The sequence below is a fragment of the Arachis duranensis genome, chromosome 6 (genome assembly GCF_000817695.3).
Source record: "Arachis duranensis cultivar V14167 chromosome 6, aradu.V14167.gnm2.J7QH, whole genome shotgun sequence".
NCBI classification, from domain to species: Eukaryota; Viridiplantae; Streptophyta; class Magnoliopsida; order Fabales; family Fabaceae; genus Arachis; species Arachis duranensis.
The window spans coordinates 108,736,846-108,747,811 of NC_029777.3; the positions used below are offsets into that span (position 1 = coordinate 108,736,846).

At 30.4% G+C, this 10,966-nt stretch overlaps 1 protein-coding gene across 1 annotated transcript; it reads left to right on the forward strand.

Annotated features, from left to right (window-relative positions):
* The first annotated feature begins 312 nt into the window (after window positions 1–312).
* On the forward strand, window positions 313–4,560 carry LOC107495852 (phototropin-1-like). Its single transcript, XM_016117055.3, has 10 exons — window positions 313–363; window positions 669–682; window positions 1,325–1,403; window positions 1,513–1,616; window positions 1,694–1,743; window positions 1,902–1,939; window positions 2,051–2,185; window positions 2,271–2,322; window positions 2,632–2,686; window positions 4,362–4,560. The coding sequence occupies exons 1-10, from the start codon at window positions 313–315 to the stop codon at window positions 4,558–4,560; spliced, it is 777 nt and encodes a 258-aa protein (XP_015972541.2).
* The last annotated feature ends 6,406 nt before the right edge of the window (window positions 4,561–10,966 follow it).

Genomic DNA, 10,966 nt, shown 5'->3' on the forward strand with positions numbered 1-10,966 from the left:
TATTAACCGCAGCAACATTTGATAAATTAGCCTAATACTTACTAAAGCCTAAAAGACCATTTTAATTTGGGACTTTTCCAGAACCTGTACATTTGAACCTCTCTCAAATACCCTAATCCACAAATCCTCTTTCTCCCACAAACCCTTACCAATCCGTTGTCTTTCACTGCGGCGTCACCATCATCACTCAACGTGACGTCGTCGTCGTTGTTGCCACTTTATCTTGGAAGCTGACAATTTTCTGCCGCTTCTTCTCCGAAATCGCTGCTCCTTTACCGTCCTTCACCAATCGTTGCTCGTTGCCGCTTTGCCATGGCTTCGTCGTCTCTTTGTCGTGCTTCCTTTCCGTTATCGAGGACCCTGGTTAGTGTTTTTTTCCTTTTTATTTTTTATTTGGTGCGATTTGAAAAAGTAAAATAACAAGAAGCTTGATAGCACCACTATCAAGAACAAGTTCTCACACTGGACTCTACCGGCGAAACAAGTACTCTGATTCGGTGAGTGTGCCACTTCTGAATCTCACTCATTCTCATCTTAGGTTTCATGGATTTCTCAATTCTAACTTTCATTTTATGCCTTTTTTCTTCTCTATCGATATTTTAACATAAATCTCCACTAACATTTCTCATCACTTCAATTTTACATCTTAAACATATGCTTTTTGCTAGGTTATTGATGATGGGTGCTTTTGATTTTTGGAAATTTGTTTCAGAAACAGATAAAGTTTGTTGCTTGATCATGTCAATTATCAGATGATTTTGGGGGTTGTTGAACTCAAGTTATGTGCTTCAGATTTTTTAACAATTGGTTCACGTTACTTGCATTTGAAAAAGGTTAGTAAGATTTTTTTGTCCCTCTTTGTCAGTTTTAAGAGCTTTTGTCCTGATGAATGAGTATTGGATGGTAAAGATGCCTTTAATTGGTTTTGATAACACAATTTTATTTGGTGCTCTTTGTGCTTTAAGTTCTTTTCAAAAGAACAATATGTTAAGATTGGTTGTTATGTTGTCTTGAAACTTGTATGGGGATAAAGGGAAGTTTCAAGATGGTTTCATTTGATAATCGAGAATAGTTATTGATCAAAATTTTTTAGAAGAGCCAATTGCATTCCAATTGCATCTAGCGGAGTTATGTGGAACTGGTCACCATTTTGCCTTGAAGGCTATGGATAAGGGTGTTATGCTTAATCGTAACAAGGTTCTCAATATGATTATGAAGCACGCAATTGTTTCTTTCTTTTCTGTTATGTTTTGGGTCTATTTGTCATATCCCACATATCTGGTTCCAGTTATCAAGATCTTTTAAATTTCTACACTTTCTGCAGGTGCAGAGCTTGCACAGAGAGAGAAATCCTTGACATGTTGGACCATCCTTTTCTACCTGCACTATATGCTTCCTTTCAGGTTTGATGCTCACATATCACTTTCAAATTAGAAAAACATAGTAGTCCTCATTATTTTTAACTATATATAATGAATTTGTCAAAATCATTAGAACTTGATTGATTTGCAGACCAAATCACATGTTTGTTTGATTACTGATTACTGCCCTGGTGGAGAACTGTTCCTGCTTCTTGATCGACAGCCAACAAAAGTTCTTAAGGAAGAGGCTGCCAGGTATAATAATATTATGCTACTGCATGCACATGGCTCCTACTTTCCTCTAACTGACATTAAGTTCTCAATATTCATAGATTTTATGCTGCTAAGGTAGTGGTTGCATTGGAGTATCTTCATTGTCAAGGTAGGTTATTAGGCATTCGTATGGCCTAACAATTTTAATTATTAACCCATGAAATACAACTTAGGAAGTATAAGACTCACAAAATGTTTCTCTAAATCCGGTATGAAGTTAACAAGCTGCAATAACTGATCAAAAGATTTGTCATGTGGCTCTAACAGATTTTGATTTGTCATGTTTAACATCTTGCAAGCCACAGGTATCTCTGAGATGAAACTTCATATAATGCAGTTTTTAATTATTATAAGCAATACTTATAACTCAACCACTGATAACAATTTTGTTTATGTCTGATTTATACTTGTTGCAGCTACTTTTACCAGCCACGGATGACAAGAAGAAAAAGAAGAATAAACAACAAAAAGGTCAACAGGTTCCAGTGTTTATGGCTGAACCCATGAGAGCATCAAATTCTTTTGTTGGCACAGAAGAGTACATAGCTCTGGTTTGTTATTTTTTGACATATTCTAATGAGAATAAAATATTTTTCTCTTTTTCTGTTCTGGATATTGACAGTTACACTTGTGCAGAAAATTATATCTGGTTCAGGCCATACTAGTGCTGTGGATTGGTGGGCTCTTGGTAATTTTTAATTTTCATACCTAAGATTTTAGGCACAAGTTAGCATGCATAATTGGCTTTGTTATTATTGTGTTTAATCCTGTTCCAATGTCACCTTTTGTTTTGGCCTTTATTTATTTTCAATTTATCTATACACATCCCGTTTTATGCATTGGACATTATTATAGATTAAAAAAAAGTTATCAATAGGCAATTCAAATACTAAATAAATAAATAAAATCTTGAACCTATATATTGCATGTAAGATAATGTTAAAACTTAACACGTTGTGTTTAATTGACATTAACTAAGTTGCGTTATTCTTTTCAGGTGTTCTTCTATATGAAATGCATTTTATGGGTTATCCTGGTTTAAGTTTGAATTGGTAGTATAAGGAGTTCAGTGAATTCCTTGATCAAGAATAAAAGGGAGTGCATTGAAACTCCATTCTCTTTTCCCTCCCTTCAATTATTCTAGTATCACAAAAATAGTGTGTTTGAAACTACACTAATACTGTCCCTTTAGTACTTTGTATAAACTTTGAAATTTTAACAATTTAATTTTGTTCTGTTGCAGGTATATCTCCATTGCCAAAATTATAGATCTCTCATCATTAGTTTCTAAGTCTCTTGTCCAAGTGATAGAAATACAGAATGCTCAAGAAGAATTTTCAATTGAGGAATAAAAGAAATAAAGGTAACAATTCTCTTAAGTATATCCACGTTCTTCTTCAAAGAGGAGCAAAGATGCCGAGTTTTATAATTTATTTGAATTTTTTTTCTTTTCTCTTTTTTAAAAATTGTTCTATCTTTGGAGGTTTTAATTGATTGTATAGTTTAAATGCTAAATATGCTTGTTTATGTCCATTTTAGTTGTTTATGTCCATTTTCAACATGCCCATTAACCATACTCAATTATATTTTGATGCTTTAAATTGTTTTGTACAATAAGAAAAAGAAACAAGTCTTGAGAGATATTGAGAAATTATGTCTTTTCCTAAGATGGAAATGTTTCCTCTGTTTGTTGTTATCTTTGGGAATCTTTTGGGCTGAGACTCATATCATGTCTTCGTATATACTGATTCTCAAGATGGTAAGATTCTCTATCTTATGTGTTTTTGGGAGTTTCTTATTTCACTTATTCGTTCAACAAGTTATTTTTTATTTCTTTTCAGGTTTGGCGGTGGTTCCAAAAATTATGTGAAGAAATGAGTCATGACCCATGATGATCTTATTGGTCATTATATCAAGTAAATTTTTGTACTTTTTGATCAATTGAACCATGTTTCATTTTTACATTATTAAGTAGTAGTGCATGCTTGTTAAGTTTTAATTTAATTTATATATTATATTTTTTTCTAAGATAGAGCAGTATTTACCCTTAGAAAGGATATTCACCAGATTAATTTTTTTTTCTCAACGGTGTTTTTCACTTGTCCTTTCCATTAGAGATAGTTTTGTAATTTGTTATCTCCTGTTTTTGCTTTGTTATTTCTTTTATATGATTATTTCATTATTTGATTTAACTGAGTAATTATTTATTTTAGTATTTAGAGATCTTGTGGACATCACTTGGGTGATTTTGGGCTAATCTTGTTATTGAATCTTCAGGAATTTTCATAAAAGTAAAGAAGGTTTCATCACATTTAAATGGTTATTATTTTCACTTACCTTTGTATTTCACTTTACTAGCTTGAAATATTTATAGTTTGGCTTTGTTTTATTATTCTGTAGCCTAGTGCCAAGAAAATAAAAAATATCAGCTCTATTTTTAATGATACACCAATGTTTGTATGTCAGAAATGAATGAAAATATTGAGAAGATATACAATCCAAATGCAGATATATTTTTTAATGCAAGTTGTATTACAAGTTTTGTATGGATTTTTATAGTAAATAAAAATGGAACAAACCACTGCTGGTAGTATTTTTTTTTTTTAAATTCATGCATAAAATTGCGGCGGTTTCACACCGTTGCAGTTTTTTTTTTAAAAACCCACGTCAAATTTGCGGCGGTTTTTTAACTGCCGCAATTTTTTTGAAAACCTGTTTTCCAAATAGCGGCGGTTTTAAGAGCGATGCAAATAACCTATTCCATTTAGCGGCGGTTATGCCAGCGGTTGCTGAAAACCGCCGCAAAATGCATTCCCCGCACCCTTATGGACAGCGGTCTCTAATTCGCTGGCGTTCTGTTTCGCGGCGGTTTGAAACCGCCGCAAATTGGAGAAATAACCGCTGCAAAGCTCTGTTTCTCTTGTAGTGTCTCACCTGTGCATATGTATCAACTAGGTCACTACAAATGAGAGTCACATTTGATTTTTTTTTATTATGCCTAACAGATATAAGTGAACATAAGGAATCAATATGTCCATATTTTAAAAAATTCAAGAATTTAAATATATTTTTAAATATTTGAGAACTTAAATATCTGCGTATCAAAAGATAAAGAACTTATTTATCTTTTTCTCTATATATTTATATAACGAGAGAATAAAATACAAATATTTTTTAGCTAAAAATTGAGATAAGTTTTAAAGTAGTCCCTGAAGTTGCACTCAAGTTTCAAAGTAATCCTTGAAGTTAATAATTCCTCAAATTCGTTTCTGAAATTGCACTTCGAGACTCATAGTAGTCCTTAAAATAATTTCCGTCCATCCTTGCTACCGAAAATCTGAGCTGGAGTGCAACGACGTCGTTTTGTATTTATTTAAAAAAAAAATAATCCCCAATACTACGTCGTTTATATTTATATAAAAAAAACTAATCCTTATCTTCACCAATTCTCTTCTTCACTGATGTTCTTCTTCTTCTTTAATTTCATAGAAGCAACAACAATATTTTCAGAACCAACAAAACTCATAGAATTAAAAAAAATTAACAATTACAAAAAATCACAAAAAAGAACAATTAGAAAAGATCAATTAACCTAAATAACCAGCATCAATCAACCTAAATAGCAACAATCACAAAAAAACAACAACAATTACAAAATCAAGAACACAAAAAATTAACCATGGCAGCTACATTAAAACACAATCATCAGCAGCAATAATCATCCAAAATATTAAACAATAATGATTCAATAACTAAAAAAATTAAAAAAAACTCACATTTGCCGCAGAGAAGAGAAGAAGGATGCAAAGGGAGACAGAGAGAAGAACAGAGAGCAGAAGGTGACAAATAGGGAGGGGTTGTCAGCCGGGACAATGGAGAGCGCCTGGAGTTGGCCGTGAGAGACATTCTGTTTATGGCCTGGAGCGTCTGCCTCGTTGTGGAGTTGTTGGTGGACTTTGGAGTTGCCAGCAAGTGCGGTGGGCTTGAGAGCGAAGACGACGGCGACGAAGGGTTGGGGGCGGTTGACGGAGTGCTTGAAAACAGTGAGAAAGTGTGAAATCTAGACAGTAAGGTCAGAGAACACCTCGATCTCGTGGTGGTGCGAAGAAGCTGATTGAAAACGTGAAAGACTAGGTTGGGGAGGGACGATTGGTGCAGCACCAAAATGAAGGCCGGCCACAAAGAGAGTTGAGGAAAGCTTGCTTGTGACTTGTGAGGGAGAGAAGGGGAAGGGAAAGGACAGATTGGGAAAGGGAAAGGACAGGTTCGAAAAATGAGTGGGATTTATTGTGTTTTATTTATTTATTTATTTAAATAAACGTAAAACTACGTCGTTTCTAATGTTCCTTTTTTTTTTTTTTACTTCTTAAAATTATGTCATTTTAAAATTCTGACGAACAAAATTTTTTTTAAAGATTACTATGAGTCTTAGAGTATAATTTTAGAGACGAATTTAAAAAATTATTAACTTTAAAAATTATTTTAAAACTCGAATACAATTTCAAAAATTATTTTAAAACTTATCTCTAGACAAATTAAATGGCTTTTGAGTATCCTCAATCAAGCCCTTTTATTGAGGTAGAAGAATAATGGTAACTAAATTAATACCAGCTTTGTGCAATGCGCATGATTTGACCACTCAAAAACGTCTACTTCAAGCAAAGACCATATTTTATATTTTATATTTTATATTTTGACGTTACATTATGTATGTTTGTGTGTGGATAGGCATTAAGCATTAAGCATTAAGCATTAAGCAATATTAATAAACAAATAAAGCATACTTTAAAAAGGTTACCTGCTGCAACATAGGAGTGAGGAATTTCACATTTGCATGCCCAAATGCCATGCAAAAGAAAACATAAAATTCGAAAGTTCTTCAAAGAATGAGACCACAATTATGGATGATGCCTGACCTTGGACAACGACATGCTACCTACTTATCCTCTTAATATGCTATTATGCTTAGCAAAAAGGAATTATTTTTTTTAAGCAATTCAATTTCTATATATAATAATAAATTATATTGATCTTTTCAATAATTAGATGATATGTTACAAAATAATTTATGTCACGTTACACATGTAATTATCTAAGTGACCAAAAATTAATCTGACTTATATTTTTAACGACAACTAATTTTGAGTTGTTTGATCTTTAGAAAATAAAATTGATGCATATGTTAGAAAATATTTTAGCCATGAACGTTATATATTAACCTTTCTCAACTCTTAATATTCTTAAATTGTGATTTCTTTTAGTTATGTTTTATTCTTGTTATCCGTACAAAAAATTTTAGAAAAAAACTAAAATAATGAGATTTTTGACAAAAAAATATCTAATCCGATTTCTGAGTTTTATTTTTATGAGACTGATTAACTTCTGTACTAAAAAAGTCAATGTTATTTTTTTTTACACGAGCTAATCAGTCTAAAAAAAGATCAAAGACCGAATTTAGTATTTTTTATTTTTGGAAACTTTATTGTTCTATCGAGATAATTGTCAGAATCGGATGGGATATTCACTCAAAATTTTATATATTATGAATCTTATTAACTTGACTGGTGGAGTTTTTCATCCCAAATCATGAATTTAAGATTACTTTAAAAAAATTGAAATTTCTAAATTACCTGTTGATAATTAGTGTTTGATCATTTTGAATGATACTCTTTTATCATTATTATTATTTCTGAAAAATACAAGACAACAAACAAAAAGATGTGAAAGAAATTAAAGCTGAGGCAAAATAAAGAGAGTGGAAAGTTGAAGCCTAGAGAAGTTGCTCATTTTTAGGTAACAAATGAAGGGATTAATTGGTCCTTGTGCCCTAACACAAAATACCTATAACTAGCAACACTTGGCTGCTTTATAAAGCCAAATCAAATCAAAAGAGCTAGGATTAGTTTTATATATTAAAATAATAAATTACACAAGAAATTTGTTTATATCTACCATTTTTTTTTGTTAAATATTGACTATTAGATGGTGTAATATGTGATTATGATACAGTTGTATATTTTAATGTGATATTAGAGTAATGCTCTCTGCAATTTGTAGACAACAGTAAAAATACAAAAAAAAAAATAAAAGACGAACTAAAAATATTGTAAAAAAGATTTGATACATAGTGGAGACAATTTGTGAGAGACTCAAACTTTTTTATCTCTTTCACAAATTTCTCTACTATATTTTTAGTTGTTCTCTCTATTTTTTTCTTTTTTTTTTGTTATTTTTTTTATCTTTTTACTACTGTCTATAAATCGCAAAAGAAAATTTCTACTAATCACTAATATTACAATAAAATACATAACTATATCATAATTACGCATTACACCAAATATCATCTAATATTAAAAAAAAAATAACCTTTTTGGCAAGCACAAGAGCCAAAATCTGAATGCATATATATCCATGCAGCAGGATAAAATGGAGTTAAGTAAGGCTTATTTTGGGGACTGAAAGCGAGAACATAATAAAGGTTTCTCGTGAAACACAAAGAATATAATAAAGCAAAAGTTATGTTACAAAAATAAATAAATAAATAAATAAGAGTCTCGTGAGATGTGCCCCTTGTTTGCAGGGTGTACTCAATGAAACACACTGCAATTACCTTTTTCCTTCTATACTGCCCAAACAAAGCCTTCAACCTTTTTCTCTTTTTAGGAGAAAGTTAACATAATCAATTATAAGAAACAAATATTGTTTAACATTTTTCATCAAAATATATTCTTATTGTATATATAGATGTAAATTTATATAAATATTAATATTTGAAAATTTTTTTGTATATATTTTATTTTCATATAGCTTTTTCCTTTGAAAATTAGAATGTCTATTGTTGATAAAAATGCTTAACTTTCATATAGTTTTTTTTTTGAAGGATAATAGCTACTTAATATATTTATAGATTGTGTTTTAATTTTAACTACCAACAAAGTTTTGATAATTATTGATTCTTTTAACTACTAACAAATCTAACATGATAAACTTACATAAATTTTGTTCTCAATTGAATGTGGGTGAATATGAAAATAGAAATTGTATTTATTTTCTAGTATATTTATTGCTATTCGACTTATTACACTTTAAAGTTATCGTCTTGGGAATTAATCCTTAGATTAGTTTAACATCAGTTAATTTTTTATCATTGAAATTATTTTTTTAATCTTCGTTTCTCTAAGTGTTTAGTATTTAAAATTCAAAGTTTAAAATTAGAACTTAATCTTTAAAATTTAAAATTAGAATTTAACATTTCGGGTTTAAGGCAATAAGGGGTGCCTAGCAACAACGATATTGAAAGATGGCCGGAAATGAGGAGTAAAATTGTAGTATTGCTGAAAAAAAAAGTGAAAAAGAAGATTATAAAGTATAAAATAAAAGGATTAATCTTTACATACAAGTGTTTTGTATTTATAAGTTTTATAAGTCTGAATGAAATTCATCTATTAAATGCGCTGCTTGTTACGTGCCTTTTTAACAGAATTTTAAATCAATTCAAATCAATTAACGCACAAATATATAACTTTCATTTTTCAAAAGACTTCATTTCTTTTTTCGAGTTTCTTGTCAAATTTGTTGGATCTCCTTCGTCCGCTCTCTCTTTGCTTCGTCTTTTTCGATTTTCATGATTTCTGAAATCAAGTTTTGAAATCGTTTTGAAGATAATGAAACTTCATAAATACACCCAAATGATTACATAAATGCACCCAAACGATTACAAAAATACACCTAAACAGTTACAGAAATACACTCAAACGGTTACAAAAAGGATTACAAAAATACACCCAAATAATTTAAGAAATACACCCAAAACAGAGAGAGACAGTATCTTTCTTCTTGAAATCTTTTAATGTTTTGCTGGTTAAGGGTGAGGCACATGACAGAGACAATCTAGAAGAAAAACCTAGAAGAACAGTAAAACAGTAGTTTCTTCATTTTTTCTGGTGATTTTTGATGGAGATTTGTATTTTTTCTTCTTGATTTCTTCTACTCTTCACGAGAAGTTGGAACATTTCTGCAGAATTGTAGTAGTTTGTTTTGAATGTCCCTTAAATCTTGATGGTTTGCGTTTTGATTGAGGAAGAAGAGGAAGAGTGAACGTATTGTGAAAGGGGGGCGTGTTTTTTTCTTGATGATTTGCGTTTTGATTGAAGAAAAAGATGAAGAGTGAACGTGTTGTTAAAGGAGCCATATTTTTTTCTTGAACTTGGAACAATTTGTATAATTTGTAAATCAAAAAGACTTGTATGTATAGCAGGCTTCCAATTAAAAAATAATTTAAAACAAATTAACTAAAATTAACTACCAAAAAATATAATTACTTAAATAGTCCTGTTTGTTTGTAAAAGTTAGTAGGATGGCAACAAATATATTAAATAAATTTACTAAAATATGGAAATACTCAATAATGTGAATAATAGATATATCGGATATTTATTTCACTAGGTGTACAGACGGTTATTTTAATATTAAGATTTAAATGGTTAACTTAGAGGTGTAGTGCATTTTTATTTGATTGGTAATTATTCATGTTGTTCAAGATGATCATTGTTTACCTAATATTCTCCTAATTTATATTCATATTTATAAAAATTTACACTTATAAGACAATAAAATTTATACTTATATTTATTGAAATTTACATATATAAATTAATAAAATTTATTTGTTAAAAATAATTTAATATTTATATTGACTAAATACTAGTAAAAATGGTTAGGTCCTGAATTTCTAATCTACAATATGTAGATGGGCATGCCCACATGTTGTTGTTGCCTTTTATATTGATGACAACTTTTTTAAAACCTTTTTTCTCTTGAGTCATATATGTATATGTGGTCTCATTACATTTATATGTATGAAGTTGGTATCCTTTCTCTCCTCATAAGCCACCAAAACAAATCATGCACTTTAACCATTTCTCTCAAGTTTGGGGGTTAAAGAAGAGGGTTATGCTCTTTCTTTTCTTCACATTACTATTACTCTTGTCACAAAACAATACAAGAGTTCTTGGCCACACCAACAATATTCATTATTCAGAGAAACAAAATCAAAGGCCGAGGCAGCAACAACAACATAATAATAATCTTCCAAGGCAACTATTTGATGTTAACTTCTCAGAGAAGAGAAAGGTTCCTAATGCATCAGATCCTCTTCATAATCGTTGAGGACTTCAAGCCTTCATTTTCTTTGCATATTGTTATTCATGTTTGAGTTTTGAGGTTACAAAACAACTTAAAATAGCAAATTATATTTTATAGAGTTTTGAGGTTCATTCTCTGTTAAATTGTGGAAGCTAAGGAAGGTTAGTACTTCATTTTTTTTTTTTTTTT

Bases quoted from the DNA above. Each gene is read 5' to 3' on its own strand.
- LOC107495852 (XM_016117055.3), top strand. From the start codon at position 313: ATGGCTTCGTCGTCTCTTTGTCGTGCTTCCTTTCCGTTATCGAGGACC. The intron at 1,404-1,512 runs GTTTGATGCTCA...ATTGATTTGCAG, and splicing joins CACTATATGCTTCCTTTCAG to ACCAAATCACATGTTTGTTT. The intron at 2,687-4,361 runs GTAGTATAAGGA...TTTTCCAAATAG, and splicing joins CCTGGTTTAAGTTTGAATTG to CGGCGGTTTTAAGAGCGATG.